At 35.7% G+C, this 25467-nt stretch overlaps 1 protein-coding gene across 1 annotated transcript in view; it reads left to right on the forward strand.

Moving 5' to 3' along the window:
• Positions 1 to 25467, forward strand: part of HSD17B12 (hydroxysteroid 17-beta dehydrogenase 12) — a 131139-nt gene that overhangs the window by 26139 nt on the left and 79533 nt on the right. Inside the window, exons 2-3 of the mRNA XM_039867380.1 lie at positions 14012 to 14058; positions 16491 to 16566. Coding sequence (XP_039723314.1) covers positions 14012 to 14058; positions 16491 to 16566 — 123 coding nt within the window. The remainder of the gene's footprint in view (positions 1 to 14011; positions 14059 to 16490; positions 16567 to 25467) is intronic.

A 25467-nucleotide genomic window follows, 5' to 3' on the forward strand; every position in this document is an offset into this window, starting at 1 on the left:
AGTTTTATAAATGTGTCACACAGACCAGATCTTGTTCTTTGTCTCATTTTCCCCTCCAACTCTTTTCTTTTCCCTTTGATTTGTTCATAGAACTGTTTGGAGGAGGAGAATGTTTTCATTTCAATTCATGTTTTAGGTACTTCATAGATTTTCAGCATCACACAGTTCATTCACCTATCTGCAGCTGCTTACGCATCTCTACTTGTCTGTTATGGGAAACTGTTATATAGATTACTGAGCAGAAGGCAAGGAAAAGAGATACATGCATCGGAGGCTCTCTTCCTGGGTCCATTCAGTTTTTGGCTGCCTTCTCCAATATTGTGTGTGTGTGTGTGTGTGTGTGTGTGTGTGTGTGTGTGTGTGTATTTCCTTTTCTTACCAAACTAGGGAGGGGCTGGCATCATTTTGCATGAGCAGTAGCTGCCTAAGGGCCTAGGGATTACCCCGTGTGGTAGAAAGCCTACTAGTTTGCATTGAAAATAAATCCATCGTTATCTCTAAATACATACAACACCAATTATTTAATTTGTTGGGAGACCCTTTCCTTATTCTAGATGCTCTAGTGGCAAATATAACCACAACAGAAGGAGAATCCCTGCAATCGAGAGAAAGCAAGGGGAAACTCATAAATATAGTAAATTAATTTTTTTTTTTTAACAATGGATACTCATGTCTCATGTTTATAAAAGTTCAGATTTCCCAAGTAGGTTTGGTATCCACTCGTCCATCTCTCCAACAGCTGTTTACTGAGTAGATACTTAAGAGCCTAACATATTAATAGCTTTGGTGGATACCATGGCTTGGAAAACGGGATTCCTGAGTTGTAGAACTTATAGTTATTTTAAGGAGAGAAGACTTATGTATGGATATTTCACAGGCATGGCAGTACAGTATACTGGGTAAGAGTATAGGCACAGAAGCCAGAAATTTGTGTTCATAATTTGTGCTTGTCATTTCCTAGTTATGTTACCTTGGCAAGTTGTTTAGCTTCTCTGAGCCTCAGTTTCTTCATCTATAAAATTGGTATGTGTCTCAGAAATCACTATAGAAGTTAAAAAAGATAACGCTGGTTTAGCAATATGGAGTATCATGCCTAGAACATAGTAAGCACATAATACATACTAGTCAATTCATAATAACATAGCAATAACAGGGATAATAAATACTCTGGGTATTCTATGCTGCTTTAACAGTCAGAAACATATTCACCTGTAATAAACGGAACACCTTACTACGATGGCTTAAACAGATGGGGATTTGTTTAACAAGAAGTCTGGGTAGGCCAAATTGAATGTTCATCATTCAGTAATATTTATTGAATATCTATATGCCCGGTACTATCCTAGGTACTGAGATTCATCCATAAATAAAATATAACAATCCATATCCTCATGAAACTTACATTCTAATTGGGGAGAAAGGCAAAATAAACAAAATAAAATGTAAGTTATTAGGATATTAGAAGTTAGGCCTCAGAAAAAGATTCACAAAGGAGGGCTTATTTAAATTAGGTTGTAAAAGAACAGTGGAGTTTTGGCAAACGAAGGCGCAGCAGAGGAACACGTGTAAGAGAGGGTGGTGGTGCCATCCTTAACATGCACGCTCAGCGAGAGCGCTGTTAGTCATCACTAATCACGAAGGTGAGATTTTTGTGAAATTTCTCAATAATAACAACTTCCCATGTTGTTATTATTCTGACTTTATATAACAACTAGCTATTATATGCTTAAAAGAAATCACAATAATGGTGCTAATGTATAGTGCTTTTAATCAAGGATTATTCTAAACAATAATAATAATAAAACATAATGGCCGACACTTATATAATGCTAATTACGTGACAGGAACTATTGGAAGGATTTGTTGTCCAGATTCATATCCTAATCTCGGAGTTAAGTACCATTACGATTGCCATTTTATAGATGAGTAAATTGAGATAAGTAAATTGGACCAGGGCTATTTATCTTTCAGGACAACAAAGAGAGGTAACCAGAGAGATAGCATCTCATTCCATAGTCCAGTGGGATAGCTGATGTAGGTAAGAGTGATGCTGATGGGGTCGAAGTAGATCGAATCCCTAAAGCCCAAGCAAAGGAACAGAGGAGAAGTTGAGGGCATGAGTTGGGTCTGTGCTGGCTCATACAAACACTGCTATCCCCGATTTCTACAACTCCAATTGAGGCTTACCATTAGATGGGATGTGGTCCAGAGCTCTGTCATACTTCAGAGACAGTCTTCCCATTGCTAAGCCCCAAGCATTTACCTTGCTTAACAGGTACTATTAGAACTTTGCTTATGGAGAGAGTGTCGTCTTTTGTTTCTTTACTTGGTTTATCTCTCAAATTAAATGAAAGAGGAATTTCCCAGCTTCAGCATTGGCCTTCCAATGGACCGAGTTTCTAAGATTAATTAAGCACATTTAGGTAGTATCTGAATTGCTTTTTTTTTTTTTCCTATTATAAATATTTCAACCAGAAGGCACAATCTCTCAGGGTTTCATAGTTCAAAAAGTGACAATCACATCATGTTGCAGCTACACAAAAATAGTGCTGCAAATGGAACAGCCTCGTCCAGACCACACACATCTCTGCACAGTCTCCATGGAATCCTCACAAAGAAATATCCTCCTCCCCTGCTCCAATTAATTATTCTTGTATGTAAGCTGCTCTCCATTCCAGTATATCCAGAGTGACGAAATAGCAAAGCCAACCATGTAGCCAAAAGTCACTCCAAGCATTCGGGAGATGGGCCATAAGTGCCATGGTCTTTTCCAATCCAGTGGAATAGGAAAGGCTCCAAACCATGTTCCTACAAAACTAGAAATTGTAGTGATTTGGAGACTATTCTCACAAACAGAGGTGACTCTGTTTCTACTGAAAACTCAGCCATACTTTGATGTTTGGTCCTAACAAACACAAACAAGGTACTACCTCTCACATCAGGTACAACCCACCACCCAGACCCTTGCCTGAAAGCAATTATAGAACAAAAGTTATGACATCACTTGTCTATTAAAATTTCCATATGGTTTCTTGTATACATTCCGTCCCCAGTTAGAAGCTGCCAGTCTGTCAGAATGCAGGTGTGGTCCACTCTTAAGAAAACCTGGTGTAGGAAAATATAAATTTATAAAAATAGCTAACATGGAGCACGGGGCAAGGGATGGGGTGGGAATGTTTGCATTCCAAATGATTCTTAAGGCTTCTGTTAAGTTAACTAGGGGAGTTTGCTTTACATAATGATTCAGAGAACAGATTTTATTTATACAGTATATAAATATGAGACTACAGTTATTTAAAGGGTAAACTTACTTAAATATACTTTATATTGAGGACTTGGTCATGATTCAATGTCACGTTAGTTCTCACTGAAGAGAACAATTGTGTAGTCAGCATATAACAGCACCGTGGCCTGTTAAAAGCCAAGAGGCCCACTGAAACTGGGGGTGGCCTTGTGGTCCTGTCAGAGTGAGCAGCCCTTGTCAGAAGAAGTAGATTCCATCAGACAACAAATTCAGTGTAAAATATTACCGCTATCCTCATTATTTGCAGGAGATATTTCCTTAATTATTCTTAAATTATATGGTATCCCCAAGAGTAGCCCTGCAGTATTTAAATAAAATCTTAGTATAAGGCTTCAGGGAAGAAAGACCCAGTTTAGAGGGGAGTTTGTGGGATCTTTGAGTCTATTTGAGTCTTGAGCATGCTAGAGGAATAACTCGTAATTATAAGGCACTTTGCTGTTATAAATTACCCTCTTAGAATAATCAATCCACCGTCTCTTTAATGCTGAGTTTTACAATGCTGTTTTTCCAAGAACTTGGTATTATGGTAAAACAGTAGAAATCCGCAATAATCCCCCTCTCTCCACCCTTTTGGTCTTTGGTCAGTGCCGTTTCTCTGTTTCTCTCAATATACCTCTTTTGGTCTCAGGTCAGGAGAGAGGGACTGAAGCAGTGAGTGAGTGTATAGTGGGCGGTGGCTAACCAGTTCTCCAGGAGCGGTAGAATAGGTTCACTTCTTTATCTCATTTCATTTCTGGAAAGTCTGAGTTTATTAAGTGCTCTTCTATCCTAGGCTTTAAATGCTGAATTAAACAGACCATCTCACCGTGGGAATAACCAAATAGGAGCTTTCATAGTGTAATTAAGTTAACATTTACAGAACATAATTTTATTTGAATTTTAAACCTTATAAAAGAACATTGTAGGGGGTCAAATATGTGGTGACAGAAAGAAAGCTAACTATAGGAGGTGAACACACAGTGTAAATATATATATGTCTTACGGTTAAAGTGTACAGCTGAAGCTTATTGGATTTCATTAACTAATGTCACCATAAAACATTAATTAATTAAAAAAATTGTATAAGAAATATATTTAATTATTATAGAAAAGTTAGAAAATGCAGCTAAGCAAAAGAAGAAAATAAAAATGACATTTAGTCCTCTATCAATTTCTTGGTCTATGTGTGACCTTTTAGACTTCTTCCAATGTACACACGAACATGCACATACATGTGTATATGTAAATCTCTTTATACAAAAGATAGCAACTGTACTTGTTCTATTGCATCTGGGGATTGGCTTATTTGTAAGCTGGATTTTTGATTAGCTTTTCTTGGCTCATCTTTAGATAAGGGTTATTACAAATTCTAACTAAGGGTATTCAGGAGAGGTAAACATTTTTAAATATAGTTGATTTTGTTCTACACAGTTTTGCTCCAATTTTTCTTCTCTTAGCAATATATTATAGATACCTTTCACTACCAATAGCTGTTCTGTTGTGCTATAATTTCTGATAGCTGCATTGTGTTTTCATTGTATTGATATAGATATCATGTATAATATATAGCATAGCTATATATAGGTATGCTATACATTACCATACATATCATGATTATATACTACATATACACTATATATATCCTTCAATTATATATTGTAACGTATTTAGTGATCCCTTATTATTGAATGGTTTCGGTTTTGCTATTGCAAAAATGCTGCGATACACCACATCTTAAAGGTCATGTTCATTCTGAAAATCTTAAAAGGAAAGGCAGTAGAGCATTAAGTTAGTAAGTGCCAGCAGATGGCATGTGACATTTAAAGAATTGGTTCAGATGTCCTTGCATCTTAAGGATCAAGGACCAATTAGGAAAAACAAGGGCTACTGTACATCTAATAGAATCTAGTAGAATACTGAAATTTATAAGTTTAGCAGTGAAGAATCCTAATTGTGAGGAATTGTGACTTTTCTCATTAAAGGTCTGTGGAAGAAAAGTTGCAAATAAAAGATTTTTTGATTCGGTTACTCATGCTCTTTCCGTCTTGAATATCTGAAGATGAACTAACTGTAAATTTATTTTATTTTAAATCACAGTTCAACTTATACTGTTTCTAAAACTTGCGGATGTGTGTGCATGTGTGTTTGAAAATTAAAGATGAGAGAAAAGTCATTACTATGACTTTATATTCATTACAGTCATGCAATCATAGGGTCTTGGCCATACATTAAATATGTGAGTACACTTAAAAGATGCTGAAACTGAGACTCAGAAATGTTAACGACTGGTTCATTTAGTTAGCAGAACCAGGACTAGAACATAGGTTTCCTGACTGCTAGTCAATTTACTGCTATTTTATGTAGAATATAATCTCTGCAACTGAGAAAAATAGTGTTGGATTACATGAAGCTCCTTTAAAAAGATTCTGTTGGAAATGTATCTCATTGAGTGTTCATTTTGAAAAGTGTGATAGTCGTTCAGTTGCTTAGCATAATTTCATTGGCAGTCTTGAGTTTTCCTAAAAAGTAGAAATAGGATTCAGCCAGATGTCTGACAGGAGGGCATTGTGCTTCCATGGTTTTTTCTCTCTAGGGATGAGGATAGGGGGCCGGGGGGAAACTGTTAGAATAGATTATTATTTTTTATTTCCTTTCTCAAATTTATTGTTGATACTAGCCCATCTTCAAGATCTACATTGTAAATAGTTGATCAAACTGTCTTTTAGGGAGGCTGTTTTGAAGTTCTTGATCAGGCCAGCCGCAGGCATTGACAGGAAGAAGCCCGTGATATCTCCTAGGTGTAAAGTACCTGCCGATGTGATGTGGTGAGGCCTGTTTGGCTGAAACATCAGCATTTAGGGAAGCGTTTAATCTTTGAAGAAGAAATTATTCACTTAGAGACTCTAGCTCAAAATATGATGTTATTGCAGCGTTATTGTGATAAACCTAGTGGCTTAAAGCAGAATAGCTTCTTAGAGGGGAGGCATTTGTTTATCGGAGTAACCAAAATCCAAGGTGTCTTTGTTTTGGAGGAATTACCCACTTCTTACTTAAAGAATATTGTTAAAAGTTTATAAACTGGATGAATTAGGTTGAAACAAGCCAAATCTACACTAGACCTTCCCTATATATTTATCTACCTTGGTGTATATAAATTTGGACCATTGAAAAGAAGTTAATTTTTGGAATTACCAAGCAGATCTCATTATGTCTTCACTTTTATCAAGCTAGAGTTATAGATTTCAAGGACACATGTGGTAGGCATTATTGACCTACTAGTGTGTTTGCATACTGTTTACAAGCTAAGGGAATGTTTGATTTAGTTATTTCATTGTATCAGTGTACAATGAAAAGGTATGTCAAAAGCTAATATTTCTTATTTTAAGCTATAGGACTGTTTTAATTTGGACGTGATGTAACAACTTCTAACCTATAAGCATTTCCGAGATGTAAATTTCTTACACAGAAGTAGAGGGAATATTACGGTTTATGTTGAACATAAAACAATTGCATAGGCTGCACAGGTCTCATTTGAATGTTAACTACTCAACATGAAGGAGAAAATAAAGCCAGGTTTACACTGCATATCAGAGATAAGAATCTTATAACTCTACCATCAACTCTTTTTTCCTTGCTATATTTTATGACCTAATTAATCATTAGGATTAAGAACCATATAACAAGTCGGGGAACTTTGGTTCTGTTTCTTTGCTTCCAGTATTTTGAACTTGTGTACATGATTTAGCCTCTACTAATAGGGGGGGGTTTGACATCCTAGAGGCCACACAGTCAACCAGGCTTACTGGTTGTTGTGGTCTGTAAAGCTTAGAAGTTCAGGTTATTGAAAGGTGGCTAATGTGGGTGGGGAGTAAAGAGAAATGTCATTCTCAATATGAGGAGTGACGTAGGCACAACATGAAGCTGATTTCCTGGCATGTTATATTTGGGAAACACCAGATAGACTGCTTGGCTGAGGTTAGGCTGGTTAAGAAATAGTGAAAAATAAAGTTGGATTCTGCATTATCAGGTTGATGCGCAAGGAACTCTGCAGTATTTGTATATGCATCACGCATTATTGCTAAATGTGACCGTTACAGGTAGTTCCAAGTTTATAAGTTAGTGTTCTATTGTGTGGTGAGTTCACATTCTGATGATTAGATTTAAGATGATGTGACCATAGGCAAGTCACGTAAGCTCTCTGAGATTTGTAAAATTAGATACTATAGTAATCTTATTATGTATGACCCTCATATAGTTGCTGGGACAGTTGCTAATTGTACCTAATAGAGTGTTGGGAAATTAAAACAGATAGTCTCTGTTTGCGACTGTGGTTGGCACATAGTAGGTACCCAATAAATTTGAGACACGTAAAGGTGCTGTTCTGCCTGTAGGAACAAGCCAAACCTAGATTCCTCTGTATTCTGTCGTGTAAATTGAATGATGTAGGGATTAGAGTTTTACTCCCTGAATTCAAGGATGATGCAGTGAAAGAAATAGCAATTTCTTTTCCTTTCTTGATCTAGCACTTGCTTAAAAGCTAGTCTTCATTAACTTTTTTTGTAGAGAATTTTTTTCATGAAGGTAAAATTCTCATAACATAAAGTTAACCATTAGCCATTTTAAAATGTACAGTTACGCGGGATTTAGGATATCCACAGTGCTGTACATTCACATTCACCATCATTTCTGTCTAGTTCTGAGACATTTTTATCACCCCAAAAGGAAAAACCATACTCATTAAGTAGTTACTCTTAGCCCCTGGCAACCACTAATCTTTCTCTGCGGATTTACTTATTCTATTTTTTCATGTGCCTGTTGGCCATTTGTATACCTTATTTGGACAAATATCTTTGTAAGTCTTTTGCCCATTTTAATAATTGGGTTGTCTTTTTGTTCTTGAGTTGTAGGTGTTCTTCATATATTCTGGATATTGGACCCTTATTAAATATATGATTTTCAAGTATTTTCTCCTATTATTTGGTTTTTCTGTTCACTTTCTTGATATTGTCTTTTGATGAACAAAAATTTTATTTTTAATGAAGTTCAACTTAACCTGTTTTTTCTTTTGTTGCATGTAGTTTTGGTGTCATCTCTAACCATGATAGCTTTAAAATTTTCCTTTCTATACCCCTTCCACTTTCTATTGCTAACTCCTGTCAATTGCTGACATTTATCGAGCATATACTATGTGCCAAGTCCCATGCTATTCTCAAACAATCCAGTATGGTGGGTACTATTATTAACATTTTATTGAATTTTTACAAAAACTCTGTGAGACAGATAGTATTGTCTTCACTTTAACAAATAGAGAAACTGAGACAATAGAGGTTAACTAGCTTCTGATGATGGCAGAATTGGCATTTGAACCTGAACTGGAGCCTTGTTGGTCTGATTTTAGGGGCCATGTTCTGAACCACTTCATTTACTCTCTGAACTAAAATAGTGAAAGCATAACATCTTTCCATTGTGGTGTTTTACTAGGCCTGTGATCCAGAAGTAGTAGCTTCTTTATTCCCAGAATTCCTACTCCCATGAAGCCCCTTCCATGTTACCCCCGCTTTTTGGATATTCCCAAAGGGAGCCACATAGCCGTTTGAATCCACTAAATCACACTGAGGTACAAGATTGATAGCTTTTTTAATTCTTATACAAGGGTTGCATTTTTAAAGAGGATGTGGCATTAACTGAAATGACTCATTATCTGGAGAGGTTTTCAGTTAACCAAGTAAAGTGAAAAAATCAGGGAGAAGGTATTTTAGGATTTTGGTGCCACCAGAAGGCATTACACCTCCTTGCCTGCAGGTGGGCCCTAGGGATTAGGTACCTGTCTTTACTTGATCCTGCTTTTCACAGTTTCTTCTTTTTCTCTGTTCTGAACCTATAGGTCGTTTTCGATTTTTTTCTTCTCTTTGTTAGTTTTTAAAGTGGCATGCTATAACTGTCTGCAGTGTTTGATCAAGTCAAGAGAAGAGGAGGGAAGGCTGAGAGGGCTGATCACTTGGGAACCTGAGAAGACTGAGTGAGAGAAGGGGCCTCTTGTGGGACAGACATTTGTAAGCTGGGCATCTTCTTTCCATAGTAATGTACTGTGCGGACAAAAGCATGTGTACTTTTCCAAACTATGAGGTTGTAAGATATGCCCACAATATCTGAGTTTATGCATAATCTGATTTTTTTCTGTAAAATTGCTTTTTATTAAAACACGATTAGGAGAATAAGTTATAGTTACCTTTATTTTGCATCACTTTCACTGCTTCTCTAATAAAAATGCGAGAAGTTGCTGCTGTTTTATTAACTTGCGGCCTGCATTCTTCTCTTTGTTCTTTGTTAAATATGAGCTGGCATGTGTTAGACTACGTTAGCATTCGCTCTTTGGGACTTCAGTGGTTTCTAAATTCAGCACCGCTAAGCCTGTTCCCTGTTCGCTTGAATCAATTGAGACTGCTATTTTTAGCAACAAAAGGGAATTGAAATAGCAATTTTCTTCCCATGTAATAGATCCCCAAGAGGAATACTGATGCAAGCTCTCTGTCATTTTCTATTCTCTCTGCCCTCCCGCCCCCCCCCAAAAGCACTCAGAGGAAAGGCAGTTGTCATGGTTTGCAGCAGTATTAATCTTTAATCATTCGAGTGTTTTCTGCATTCAGGTGTTCAGGGGGAAAAAAGGGGCCACAGAAGAAACCTGCCTGGAATAACTAAGCTCTTATGCATGGGCTCTGCAGTCAGAATTTGGTGGGTAGTGGCAAGGAATAGACAGAAGAGCTAAAAATAGCATGTTTGCTTCCAGTGTTCCTCTAGTCTGTTTTTGATGTTTGATTTTGATAAGGTTGATTGGGTATTTACTAAAAATATCTGTTCCTAGCAAGTTGAGGACAAAAAGAGGTAGAATATTTTTAACCTACACAAACTAAAGTATTTTTGTTGACTGTATAAAATCTGGAAGCCCAGTGCTGGTCAGATGCCAGTATTTTATATAATCTGTAACAAGCTAGACACTTCTGGGTGCCAAGTTGGGATATTCTTTATAGTTGTCAGTTTCCATCTTCTCAAAGGCTTGCAAATTTGGGATCTAGTGTTGTATTTATATATGAAGACATAAGCCGTTTTTATTTCCTCTTCCCCTCCCCTTCTTTCTTCTACCTCACTTCTGTCCCTGGCCATCATATGTTCTCCCACAACCCTTAGAGTGTGGGTAGTACCTGAGGCTATTGGGTTATGCATGATATCTGTAGCTTTTTTCTGTGTATTGTTGAAAACTACCTTAACTTATCTACTTAACTCCATAGCAAAATGGGATCTGATAACACTCAGTGTTCTTAAAGAAGCAAATCTTAATGACAAGAACAGTGAACTGTCACTACTTTGATAATTTGGCATGCTTTGTTAAGCCAAAATGGTTCACCATGTGAGAGAGAACACAAGTGGGTGTGCGCGAACTCACATATACACACACACATATACCAGAGTCATCAGTATTTTTTTGAAATGTGTATATTCTATCCCCAAACTCTAGGTATGCTGTATAGAATGACTTTATTGTAGTTTACTTCTTATTTTCTTAAGAGATTTTTAAGCCTGTAATCTGAGAAATCTGATATTGCCATGAATTCATTACTGCTATCATATACAGGATTTTCTTGTTCCACAGATGTAGAGAATAAACAAAGTAATCTAGGTACAAAAGGCTCTGTAAGTAGATAAATGAACAGCAGATATGTTGAGTGTAAAGTACTATCCTTAAAAAGGGAAGAACTTTGAGAAACCAGGTTCTCAGGGAAAGTCTTAAGTTGTTGGTTTTGCAGTTTGTAAGACCAACTAAATGGTGAGTGTCATTCATGCTTTCAGCAAATGTCTGCTGAGCACCTACCTCATGCATGTCACATAGCAAGAAGCCTGGAACCTGATAGAAGAATTAAGGCGTATACACATAAGGAAATACAATTCAGGGCAGAGAGTGGTAAGTGCCAGAGGAAGAATTCTTGTGAAGAGCTGTGGAGTTCAGGGGAGAGAAGGTTCCTTTTGTTTGAAGTGATCTGGAACAGTGGAGTTTGAACAAGGCTGTGAAGGAGAGGATATGAGGTTCTGGGGAGCTTGGAGAGAACAGAAAAATGTATCACAAATAGAAGGAGAAGGAGAGAATTGGAAACATTAGAAAATATTTATTCTTTCTGTGTGAAACATTAATGAATCAGTAGCAGAAATGTAGTGTAAAATTTGGGGTCCCCATGCCTCCAAAATACTCAGGAAATGAACAGTTACAGAAATGTGCTGAATTGATCACAAGATTGGATGAGCTTTCAAGTCATGCTTACTATAATATAGGTGGGTTCTACCACAAATGGTTAAATCCATAAGTTAATGTTTCTTATAAACAACAATAAAAACACATGGGTTACCTTTGGAAGAATCAGTTTATTTTGAAAACTGGTAAATAAAGGAGGAAAAAACCAAACATTTATCTTGTGCTTCTATGCAAACTATATCATTGTAACCAAATAACTAAGAAGGAGTCATTTCTCTATGGAAATATTCTAACTAATAAATGAGGATGAAATGATAGAATTTAAAGATCACCATTTTGCAACCTCTAATGAAGTACTGTATCATCAGTGGCAGCTAATAAAACAGAAAGATAACCAGAAGTATGCTACCAGTGCAGATATGCAATATTACTTATAAAGCATTCTTACCAGAAATCAAATCCAAATTTCATCAAGCATCTATAGCCAACCACCAGGGGACAGAAGAACATGTTAAATGACATCATGAGAATGCAATCAACAAATCAGGCTGGGAAAATATAAACATATGACCCATTATCTTCAACAAATAAGGAGAGGGGAAGAGAGAGATGGAGATTAAATAAATAGATATAGATAGACAGGTAGGTGGATAGATAGAACCTGGAGATTAAAAGAGATTTAATAGACATTAACCAATTTTAAGTATGGAACTTACCGAATCCTGATTTGACCAAATTATTAGAAGTTTTTTGAGACATTTTGGGAAATGTCTATACTAGTGAGATATTGGATGTCAAGGAATTATTATTTACATTTTAGGAATGTGTTAATAGTATTGTTATTTTTAATAACATACATACTGAAATACTTTAGAATGAAATGATGTTTGGGATTCATTTCAAAATAATCTGAGGTAGGAGGAAACTGGTGGGGGTATCTATGAAGCCAGGTTACGCTCAAGTTCATGATGGGTGAAGCTGGGAAAGGGGTACATGGGAGTTTGTTACACTGTTCTCTTTAATTTTGGGTATATTTGATTTTGTTTCATTCTAAAAAGTTTTTTGAAACTGTAAAGATGAAGGCCGAGCAGGAACGTGATGAAAATCCATGAGATTTTGAATGACATGGCTAGGAAGAATATGAATGTGTTCGACATATTTCCGAATAGTAAAAGTGGAGCCATTTTGTGTAATTTGAAAGAAGTGGTTTTAGGACAAATGCAAGAAAATCCTACTTTACACCATAACTCATTTTTCATGATCTGTAAATGATTTGGAAAAACTAATAGTCAGAGAAGTTTGGGGAGTATCCCTAACCTTTTGGAACAGACAGCCATGCTCTGAATTTGTAACAAACATGATGTCAGCATTTCAGAGATAAGATGCTATGGTGTAGACTGACCCATTATAATTTTCAGATGTTTCTGCTGCCCGTGTTTTTTGGAGAGAGCAGAAAAATTTATCATAAATAGAAGGAAAATGAGAGAATTGGAAACATTAGAAAATATTTTTCCTTTATGTAGGAAACATTAGTGAATCAGTAGCAGGAATATAGTGTAAAATTTGGGTCCCTATGTCTCCAAAATACTCAGGAAAAGAAAAGTTACAGAAATGTGCAATTGAATAAGAGAAATATGCTTTACCATTGAAGAAATCGGTCTTATTCAATTTTTTACTATGCATAATTTAAAAAATTAGTTTATTGAGGTATAACGGATACAGTGTATACTTAAGTATACAGCTCAATAAATTTTTACGCAAACATATGCACACAATATAGAATATTTCCTTTACCTCAGAACTTCCCTTACTGTCCCTCCCCTGTCATCTACCTCCTTACCCAGAGGTAACCAGCATTCTGAGTTCTGTCATTATAGATTAGTTTTGTCTTTTTTTTAAACCTTCATAAATGGAATCATAACAGTTGTGCACTTTTATGTCAGGTTTTTTTCATTCAACATAATATTTGGGATATTTGTCCATATTTTACAGATATTATTAGTTCTTTTTTGATTTGATTAGTATTCCATTGTATGATTATACTTCAATTTACGTACTAATTCTCCTGCAATTTAATATCTGGACATGTTTATCTACTACGCATAAATAAAGCTATCGTGAACATTCTTTTGGTAGATGTGATGCATTCATACCTCTTGGGAATTGCTAGGTCGTAGGGTAGGCATATGTTTAATTCTGAACATAATGCCAAATAGTTTTTCCAGAATGATAGCATTTTGGAAACACAGTGCCACCAGCAGTGTATGAAAGTTCCAGTTGCTTCAGCACTTGGTTTTGTAGTCTTTTTAAGTCTTAGCCATTATAGTATATTTTCAGTCCTAAATTTGAACCTATATTGCTCCATCTTTTACATCAAAGTATCACACAAGTCCTCTTGTGTATAATTGGTGGATCCTAACTGTGTATGATCAGTTCTTCATTGTATTTCTTAAACTAAACTGTTACTTTTTTTTTTCTTTTCTCAGTTGTCACAGGGAGTACTGATGGAATTGGAAAATCATATGCAAAAGAGGTAGGTAATTTTCAAGACCTTTCTTTTCGATATTAAAAATACAAGAACAAAATGAGTATAAAACTTTCCTGGTAAGTTGGAATTGTGAAAAATTTAGTGTAATTTTATTTTATATTGTGTAAATATGGACAGTTCTCGGTTTTTAAAGTTAATTATTTTGAAAACTGTTTTCCAAAGGGTGGATATGTTATTATATAGTGGTTACATTTTCAGGCTAGTCCATGGTATCTACACAAGAAGGACTGATTGACAGAAAGAGATTGACAGATACAGGCAAAGGATTCAAGTTCTCTGTAATGTAACTAAAGGGGATAGGAAACCGTAACAGTTTAAAAACCATCATCAGAATCAATTTGGAGGAACTTCCTTTCCTCTGTGCTGCTTCCCTTGTGTTCGAGCATAAGCCTAATAAAATTTAGGAATTAAAAAATAATAATAAGTAAATAAAAACCATCATACAAAGCAGGCACTTGGCAGTACTCTTGAGGCAAGTTTCCTTGTCTTCCACTTCTGCAAAGGCAACTGTATAGCCTGTGACACTGCCCCATGGTGATGAAGATCCTGGCAGACCCTCCGAATCTCTCATTTGTCATTCCCAAAGGTTTTTTAATTTTTAAATTTTTATTAAATTTAAATTTATTTTGAATATCAAGACTACAGAAAAGTTTCAAGAAGAATAAAATGAATACCCCTTATATCCTTTACTGGGATTCACTAATTGTTAACATGTTGCCACGTTTTACTTTCTTTATTATTATAATTATAATTTGGCTGGATCATTTGTGAGTTACAGAAATCATAACAATTCACCCCTAAATATTTTAGCATGAATCTTCTAAAAATTAGAACATTTGCCCTTAAAACCACAATGTAGTAGTCGATTCAATACTATTTACAACATACAGCCCTTATGCAATTGCCCAATTGTACCAATAACCTCCTTATAGATCTTTATTTGTTGTTCCAAGATCCAGTTGAGTTGTCATGTCTGACTGGAAGAGTTCCCTAGACATTTTTTTTTCTTTTATAACAGTGACATTTTTGAAAACTCTAGGCCAGCTGTTTTGTAAAAGATTTCTCACTGTGGATTTGTCTGATTATTTCCTCATGATTAGATTCAGGTTAAACATTTTTTTTTTTTTTAATTAGGAATGCTACACAGATGTTATTGTATCCTTCTGACTGTATCTTACCAGGAGGCACAAGAAGTCCGCTTGTACCATTATTGATTATGTTTAGATAAATCATTTATTAAAATGCTACTCCCCATAATTCTGCATTATAAAGGTACCTTACCTCTGAGTAATTAATAAGGAATATGTGAGATGATACTTTGAGACTATATGAATATCCTATTTCCCAATAATTTTTCACGCAGTGGCTTTAACATTCATTGACAATCTTAGCCTTAAAAATAAGTTATTACCGTGGTGGTTTAAAAATGGTGATTTTCTAATGATATCTTTCCTTCTATATTTATTAGATGCTGTTTTTCTGTAAATAAGAGCTTTTACTTATCGTTCCTTCATGTTAATTAAAAAAAAATTATCAGTGTGCATTCATGGGTTATTTAGTGGTTTTACAGCAGATTAATTTAGCACATTATTACCAACCTTTGTTCTTTTTGTTTGAAAAATGTCCAATATTTTCTCATTTGCAATATCACTCACTACTTAATAAAAATTGACTTTAAGACTGGAATATTAGTTTACTAAATCACTTATAGTTCATAGTAGCTAATTTATTGCTCATTTATATACTATCTGAAATAGTTCACGAAAATGTTTCGTTTCTATCAGTGTTTTTTTCCTCTGCCTCTATATTTATATGTCTCTGGAGTAGAAACCAAATTCCTGTAAATCTTAAACATTCTATGCAACACTTACGCAGTGCTAGATAAGTGCATAGAAGGCGCTCCTCAGGAAATTCTTTATTAATTTATCTAATTAACTATATTAGTTTGTCTTTGTTGTTCCTAAAGTATAATGCTTAAATAAAAAATTTTAAATTTATTCTATTTTGGGAGTTCCTAACATTTTAACTATAGTTTTCTTTGCTAGCCCTCTGGTCTTCATGTATGCAGTCTGAACATACACTTTTAAAGCCAATTTTTAAATTATAGAAGTAATAGATAATTATGATTTTAAAAACTCAAACAGTGTAGATTGGTACAAAATGAAAAGTAATGGTCTTTCTTCTCCTAAAACCCTTTGACACTTGTATACTAGCTTGATTTAGGAAGATAACCCTTTGGGGAATCCTTTTGTAAAGTCTTCATTTTGGATTGCCCATTCATTACACTTGGGTTTTTTTTTTTTTAATTTGAATTATCATATGGTGAGGTTTTCTTCAAATGAGTATATATCTAATTTCTGTTTTCAAATGAAGTGCACAGGTGTGATTCAATTGTCTGGTGTCTCTTACTGTTTCAGTTAGCAAAGCGTGGCATGAAGATTGTCCTTATCAGCAGGTCACAGGATAAACTGAACCAGGTTTCCAGTGAAATAAGTAAGTTCTCACACCAAACCTCCCCTCCCCTCACGATTACAAAAGGAACATGACTAATCTAAGTTTAATGTTTTCATGCAGATATCTAGCACTGACATATTTATAGTTCAGAAAGCGTTTTTTTCATGCTGTTAACGGGATGTTTTAAAGATGGATCATTAATTTTTTCAAATTAATATGGGGCTTTTGTAATTTGCTTACAATATCTTTTACTGACTCATTTAGTTTCTATTGTCAGGAGTCAACAATTATTTTATCATGTTCTACTTAGAACATTTTTTGTCTATTTAAATCTTGTGTGTGTGTTTTTTTTTAATTAGAAGTTTAATAAAGTTACTATTAATTGAATCAGGACACACCAAAGTGGCATTCCGAACGTTTTTTTAATGAAAACAGATGGTAAATTTATACAAATTACAGGTTAGACTATAACAAATACAAAATCTATCTAGATAACAGTTGAAAAAGTAACAAAAGTAAATATGATTCAAGTTGCTGAAGAACCCGCATTCTGATAATTACACACAGCTTTCAACAAAGCACAAGTAAACCCTGACCCTGGTCAGGAACTATTTAAGACCACAACATATTCAATGATTCTAGTGACATAAAGATTCTAACACTTTTAAGCATTGATGTCAAGAGACATCCTGTAACAGGTTCACTATGTAAAACTCAAACGAGAATATGCGAATGTTCTTTGCAAACTGTAAGGTGCTGTGCAGATGTTGTTAGCTATTGCTATTATTTTAGATTTCTCTAAATTTGAGAAAAAGGAAGATTTGTCTGTGTAACTGACATATCTTATGTGGTTTTTTTTTACTTTGACTTCATTATCTTTAAAGTTTATATCATGATTGAGGGAAAAATAGGAAAGTTAGCATATATACATGTGACAGGGAAACTGTTTTGAATTTTCTTCTTAGCTGTGCTTGAGACCTGAATTATAATGTGGCAAAGACTCTTAACCGACATCTAATTAACCAACCAGATAGATAGACCTGTGCTGTCCCTTTCCTTGGTAAAACTGACCTATGTTCCCAGCATGCTATTTGTGGCCAGGAGATTTCTCAGTTTGATGCTCGTGCACTTTACACCACAAATCAACTTGTTTGCTTATTAAGAGTCAATTGTGTTTGTTCCCAAACTCACTTATGCTGGGTGCATTTGCTATTGAATAATCTGTAAACTGATGCAATATTAGTGTAAAAAGAATTGTTTCTATAAAAATGAAGTGGAATGCTCTGAAAAAGTGATTTTGGAAATTGGCTGTCAGATTCAGGAGGGAACAAGACAGGTGTAATATATTGGAAAAAAATTATTAAAAGTAAGAATAAAATTGCTCTCTGATTGTTTCATATGTGTTGAAGTCTTTGCTGCATTTTAAAAGAACTGGAACTGCAATCATAAATGATGTGTTCTGTATGTGGTTTATGCAAGAAAGATAGGAATTCCAGTCAGCATGTCTGAACTCAAACTAAAGGCCTTAGCTGTACACAGGGGGTTGGTAAATGAATTATACATAGTTTAAATTAAAATAGATGGTTACACTGTGTGTTTATCATTTTCTAGGATTCCTTGCTTTAACTGACTTCTCTAAGTAGCCAACCAACAAACTGCCCTAATTCAGATGAGAGAGGATTTCTACTGTTTTTTATTATTATTTTTACCAGCTTTATTGAGATATGATTGACATAAAATTATGTAAGTTTAAGGTTTACAATGTACTGCATTTTATTATTTACATTACCATGTACTACTAACACTTATGTAGTGCTTTATTTATTCCCTCATACGTATTATCTCCTTGACCCTTCAGACATCCTTGTGAGGTATATATTTTTGTTATAATCTTTTCCAGATCATAGCTGGTCCTACTGGACGGATTACATATAGATGCACTTTATTTTTAGGCAAAAAAGAGATCTTTATAGATTCCTAATATTAGTGTGTTAAATCTTTATAACCCTGCCAAGAGCACAGATCTTTACAAAGGTAAGCATATCGATATACAACAAATCTTTGGCATTTAAGGATTTTAACTTTCAAGGTTTCAACTATGTGAATGCAACCCTGAAGGTCTGAGACACAGTATTTTGCAATTTCGCTGAGGTGTGAATTTGAATTAAGCTGTGACACTAATGAGCCTGACGTGTAGTTACTTAGACAGTAGGTGAACTTAGCATACTGCCTTGATCTTAATATCATTTCTTTCTTAGTTACTTGTAGTCGTGTGTATAATAACTCTTCTGCTGATAAAAATGTGTATGCGTGCGCGTGCGTGCGTGTATGTGTGTCTGTGTGTAAAATTAGCTGTTAATGAAGGCATCTACTAGTTGCCAGAAGTAAAGGTTCATATGCAGAAAATAGAAGCTTTTGATTAAATGGAACATTGTATTTTGAAATGCTGTGATATGAATGAAACTACCATCTGCTCAATACAGAAACAAGAAAAGTTACCTCATGACACTCAGCAAGTGCTCCAGCCTGAACAAAAATTGCTTAACGAGTCAGAAGATATACTTTAATGATATTTGAAAATTTGATTAACTTATGATATAAAGTGACATGTGACTGTAGGCAGAAATGCAATTCTGGAGTAAGAAAGGAGGATCCTGTTCAAACATTTTCATGGCGGAACAGATGGTGAAGGCATTGAATTGACCTTTATTGTGAGGGAAGTGTTTTTTCCTTGTTAAAACTTTTGAAAAATATTTTTCTGAGAATAATATAAATTTAATGTAAGAGGTGATATCAGCAGACCAGGTCGTCCATTCTAAGCTGAAGAAATACACAGAGATTTTTAAGTTTGGACAAGTTTTCAACTCAGATGTAAATCATCTGTTAAGGAGGATAATGTTTTCATGAACCTATCAATTCCAGGGCAAGAAAGGACCAGAATTTCATGTTGATGAAAATAAAGTAACTGTTTATACATTCAGCACGTCTTTATTGAGTGCGTGTGTACCAGGTACTGTGCCAGGCAGTCAACATGCAGTGGTGAGTGAGGTAGATGCAGCCCTCTCTCTCACCGAATTTATATGCCAGTGGAGGAAACAGAGAAGAAACAAAGAACAAAAACAAACAAAACAAAAAACCACGCCAATAAATTAAGTAGTTGCATTTCGTAGTAAGTACCATGAAGGAAACAAAAAGGGAGCTAGGGAGAGAAAATGGAGGGTTTCTTATTGTGTAGCAGCACGGCGAATTTTATTACTGGCAGTGTGTTAAAGGACCAGACTAATAACCTCTTGCCCATATAATGGCACTCTAATTATGAAGCCAGAATCTTGGTGAAGGGAACATCCACTGGGCCCTCTTGGGGTGTGGTGGTGGAGGGGCTGTGTGTGCAAGTTGCGTGTGATAAACGCACTCCAGCATTCCTATCTCCTTAAGCCCTTGGATCCCTGCTTCTACGTTGTGCCACGGAAGTTGTGGCCTCCTAGTCTCATTAAATGTAGGCTGTCATGGAGGCCAAGTTTCAGTCAGCCACCAAGTTAACTCAGAGCTCCTTTAAGCTAACCATGGAATCCTGTCTCTGGTAAGTGACTCATTAAAAAAAAGTCTCAATCTGGTGTTATCTTCTGTTTTCCTTGGTCTAACATTTTTTAGAATCCCTTCTCACACAGATTTCCTGGGTTTCTACCAATACAAAGTTGCAAAATTTTAGTTATTTTTGTGTGTAAGCTATTTGTGGATCAGACTTTGTGCTTGTTCCCCCGAGAATGCTGTGAGCGAACCTGTTGTAGGTGGCAGTAAGGAGTGGTCCAGTTGGGTCTTGAGAAGAAGAGGAATTCTCTTGTAAGGAAACCGCTTTGAGGGATATGGTGAGGTTATTACAGGTGCTTCAAACCAGGGAAAGCTAATCTCTTCAGACATAGGAGAGCAAGATATGTATTTCCACCGGCAAGGGGAATTCAGAGTAGTTTGGGGGTTCAAGATGCTCAGCTTTAGTGGAGTCCACACAAATACCCCAAGTCTCAGGGTCTCACTCTTTCTCATTCAGTGCTTTCACATTCATGCATGAAACATGGTGAGTCTGTGGAATTCAACTTACATTGTAATTTCCCAACTGGCGCAGTTAAATCTGATGTTAGCAAAGTGGGCTCTGTGACTATAAGACATAAAAGTTTTTATTAGGGCTGCCATAGAAATTGTCTAGTTCTCTGATCATAAATGTGAATTGAAACTTTAAAGACCCAAGCTTGTCATTTTCTTTTGGTAAGTGCTCCAGTGCAGTCTTAGTACTCATCATTTCTGCCAAACTCAAATGTAGCTAGCTTTTGGTCTCTTAAGGCTCTTCCTTAATAAATACTTCATTATAATCAGCAACCAGCGTTTATTTGATCAGTGGCGATGCTACTGAAGCATGGATCAAACCAAACCAATGCAAAAGTCCTTCGAGGTCTATTTTTTTGGGATCCTACTCCTGATACCAATTTCTGTATCAGGCAGAGTTCAGTTAGGAAATAAGACTAGCAAGGTAGTTTAACTAGTCTAACTTGTCTCTTCTAGTCCAGCTCTTAAACTCACTCCAGTGGTTAAACTTATCCCTCCTTCTTCTCATCTGACGGAAATAAGAAGAAAGGAGATTGAAAAGGAAACAGGTGCCAACTGAAGAAAAATAGGGGACTTCTTGGGTCCTTTCACCTTCAACTCTCCACTGTCATTATACAAACTTGGTGATTCGCTCTCTTTAGAAGCAATTCCTTGTGAATGTGGAGGACAGCCTACTCATCAAAGTTCTTTAAAAAAAATTTAAAATGGTTTTATATAATTTAGTAGGGAACTAAATGTTTCGCCAACAGCGGATAAGTACTTTCTCAGAATTGACCGCTTTAATGAAATTACAGTTCTTTGTGAGGATACCTGTCACCTGTTGAATTCAGACCAGCTGAAATTCATCACGCATATAATAAGCTTATTATCATTGTTAGCCAGGATTATTAATATTTTAAGTATTTTTTTCAATATTGATTTGTCAAAGAAAAACCCTTAGATAATCTTTGAACTCTGAGCTCAATTTTGACTCCCAGTGAAGCACAGTGAGAAGGAGGCTAGCTTTCAGAACAGCCCGTTAGTTTGCAGAGTATAGAGATGGTGATATGTACAGTTTATGTTATTATGTGGTAAATCTAATTATATACAGTTTCAACAGATTTGATATTTAAAAATATACATTTCTGTCTTTGATTTAAAAAACCAAACATGATGTTTCTCTTTTTTTGTAACTTATCTCATGTGCGAAGCCCTGTAATTTCACAGCTTTCTCTCTTGAAATACAAAGCTTTTAGAAATGTAAACTTTACTGGTTTATAGTCAACAGAGGAATAGAATAAGGTGAAAAATATCAGTTTCACTTTTTCAGTCTTTACCTATGATCAAAACTGTGCAATTCTGGTACGGATTTGAACAAGTGAGTTTGTTCCACAATTTTCTGGTGCACTATCAGCGTCATTTATCCGATGTTTTGTTATACTTAGCCTATTTCATTTGTCTAAGGACAATGAGGTATTAATGAACACATGAGGACCTTTTTGTTTTATGTTTAATAACAAGATAACCACATGATGGTAGGATTAGAGAGTTAATCTTCTGCAGCTCCTGGAGTCGTGTATATTTTTCTGTCACTTCTGTAGTACCAGAAATCTTTTTATAGCCCTTAGAGTTCACATAATTCAAGGTCAGGAACCCCCAGGAACCAGGAGCCATTTTTTTTTTTTTTTGCTTCTGCTGGTTTCACCCGTAGTACCTGACACTGTAGCGTTCTCCTTTTACTCCAAGATTCCCAAATTTGTCCATGTTCCTAACCTAAAGAATGTCACTTTACTATCTATAAAACTGACACATCAGGAGAGTTTCCTGGGAGGCCTATCAAACATTGTTTCCACATAATGGAGTGCAATCCTTGTTCCTTACTAGTGGGCCTGTCATGCCTAATTAAATGAGATTTACTGTTAAATGAAACATTTCTGGCGTGGTCATGGTTACAAATTTGTTTTCTCTAATTATATTCTGTTAGAAGATAGATTCTTATTGAGCCTATGCAAATAATTACATTGCTATGTAAAGTAAAAGAACCCTGTAAAGACATGTTGTATAATATTTGACCATTGCTCTGACAAGGCCAATCAGTACGTGTTGTATTTTCTATACAATTTCCATCTTTAAGTTGATCTAATGATTTACTAGTTTATGTTTGTTTCTATTGCTGCTTAACAGACTACCCCAAAACTATGAATATGAAATAATGATTTTAGATGCTCATAAGTTCTGCTAGTCAGGAATTTTGCAAGGACATTTCTTTTGCTCCTCATGCCATTATCAGGGTGGTACTCAGCGGATGATAGTCTGGTCTGGAAGATCTAATATGGCTTCTCTCACAGGTTTAGTGCCATGCAGGGAGTGACTGGAAAGCTGGATTTGGCTGGGGCTGGTGACTAGAGTGCCTTCACGCAGACTCTCTAGCATGGCCATCTCTGGGTATTTGGACCTCCTACATGGTACCCATTTTCCCTTAGAGTGAATATTCTAAGAGAAATAGGCAGAAGGTGCTGATGTCTTTCTGTGACCTACTCTCAGATTTCATAGTGCCATCTCTATTGGTCAAAGCAGTCATGAGCCTGTCTGGATTCAAGGAGAGAGGAAAAGACTCCATCTCTTGACGGGGGCGTGACTTGGTAGCTGTGGAGAACGTGTGGGAAGGGAGATATTTTTTGAAAATAAAATCTGGATTTGGAAAATACAATCTGCCAGTTTATAAGCTATATTAAGGTTTCCCAGAGAATATTTTTCCTGAATTCATATGGATCAGTAGAATAACATACCATTCAAAGAGCATATCATTTTAATTTGCCCAGATGTAGCCAGACACAAAGAGGGTTAGTAAAAAATTAAGAGGAAAGAAAAGATGTTTTCTCAAAACCTATAAATTTTTTCTCATTGGTCCCGTTCAGTCTTACAAAGTTAATTCTTGTTCCATTGGCTCTTGGGTCAGCAGCATGCTTTTACAGTGTCTGATTTTCAAATAAAAGAGTCCTGTAAATTCAGTCTGTTTTCTGTTGTAATTGTCTGATGGTCTGCTTTTGGTGGCAGTGTTGGGTTACACTGGGTAGGAAGCTTGACCCATGAGTTAATTCTCTGCAGCATCAATAATAGTCAAGGGTTCTGACTAATAGTCAGTAGTCCTACACTCAGGCTATTATTCTTTGGTTGTTTCTTCCTAAGGACTCAATTTTTTGAACTCCAGCTTATGGCTGGGGCCTTCTCACAAGCTTGGAGGAAAAGTAGGAACCACCTGTAAATAAGACTCATGGTCTCTAGTTAATTTATTACAGTAATTAACAATGTCAGAATGGAATTCCCTACTGGGATATAATATAGAGCTAATTAATGATTTAGTCAGTGATTATCATGAGGGCATGAGCCTTATGATAGACACTAAAGACACTGACAGATCTCCAGGGACTTCTGTAGAGTCTGTTTTAAAATTGCCACCAATTATCAAACAGTATTTTATACTTGAGAACAATCTTAGAAATCATTTTGTTCACATCATCGTGCCAATCTGCTCATGAAATCATGGATCATGAATATGTTTCTGTCCACCCTGAAAAGTACACAGGTGTTGAACCGTATTCATTAATAATTACACCTTAACTTTTCCCACATTATAGGCTTGATAAACAGGGCAGCTCTCCTAAGAGAGCTGAGTAATTAAAGACTCAGAGAATATGCTGTATATATCCCAGGCTTCCTAATAGCCTCGTTGCTCAATTGTGCTACCTAGTGGCTACCTGGGAAATACCAGAGACAGTTTGAGTGTAAAATATATCCTAACAATTTTATCATTCTTAATTTGGGGCCCAAACTTGTGAAGGCTATATCATAAAGAGTTGCCAGGAGACTAGTTATTACAGAAAATATAAGCATAAGTGGTAGATGCCCAAGACCAAAAAAAAAAAAAATGATTTTAGTGATTTAAAGTGACAATTAAAGCATAGCTACAAGAAACAAGAATTATTAGGAAATCTAGCTTTTTCAGAAACAAGAAACGTTTGTTAAAAATGACTCAAGGACATGATAAAAGTCAACACAAGAGCTCAAAAAGTTATCAGGCCGTTAGGAAGTGAGAGTGCTCTGGGGAGATAAGGAACCATTGCTGGCCAGGCTGGATACTTACTGAAGGCACAGAACAATTTTTTGTAGCTTTCTCATTAAGATTATATTATCAAAGATCAAGTTTCTTCTGAACAACTGGTTTCAAGCTATTAAATTCATAAGCTTCCTTTTGGATTTTAATGTATTTCATACATACATATGTATATTTAGATGACAAGTTAACACTTTCATCTTGAATTCAGAATGTATTAGTGTTGTGTTCTGTTGTTGTTAATGCACGTACCGCATTGAATTTGCCGTCCTAACTGGAGTTTTCTTAGAATTTTAGTCTTTAGAAATTGTCCGGCTATCTAAAGATGCCTCATTATTTAACTCACTGTGCTATCAGTATAGTATCCTAATGTCAAGAATCATAGAAATTAAATTTACATCGACACTGCAGAGCAGTACTACCGTTATTGGTAACAAGTTTGTCAGGTGATATTTGAAAGCTTTACACAGAAGGTTGGAAGAGTAAGATCAAATTTGCAGCTTTGTCTGAAGTTTAGAAGAACCAATCCTTTTATAAAGATATCAGTTCTTAAAAATTTAAATAATTGTGGAAGCACTGATGATATATCTAATTGGTAAAACCTGTGTCGATAATTTAAAAGTTCAAACAATGAAATGTTGCAGTGACAATATATTTTATACTGTGATGCCATCAGAAATAAGACGTATACCCATTTTTAGAATTAAAATGATCAAACTAGTTCTGATTTGGCCAAGGGTTTACCATAA

The sequence above is a fragment of the Pteropus medius genome, unplaced genomic scaffold (genome assembly GCF_902729225.1).
Source record: "Pteropus medius unplaced genomic scaffold, Ma_sr-lr_union100, whole genome shotgun sequence".
In the NCBI taxonomy this organism is placed as follows: domain Eukaryota; kingdom Metazoa; phylum Chordata; class Mammalia; order Chiroptera; family Pteropodidae; genus Pteropus; species Pteropus medius.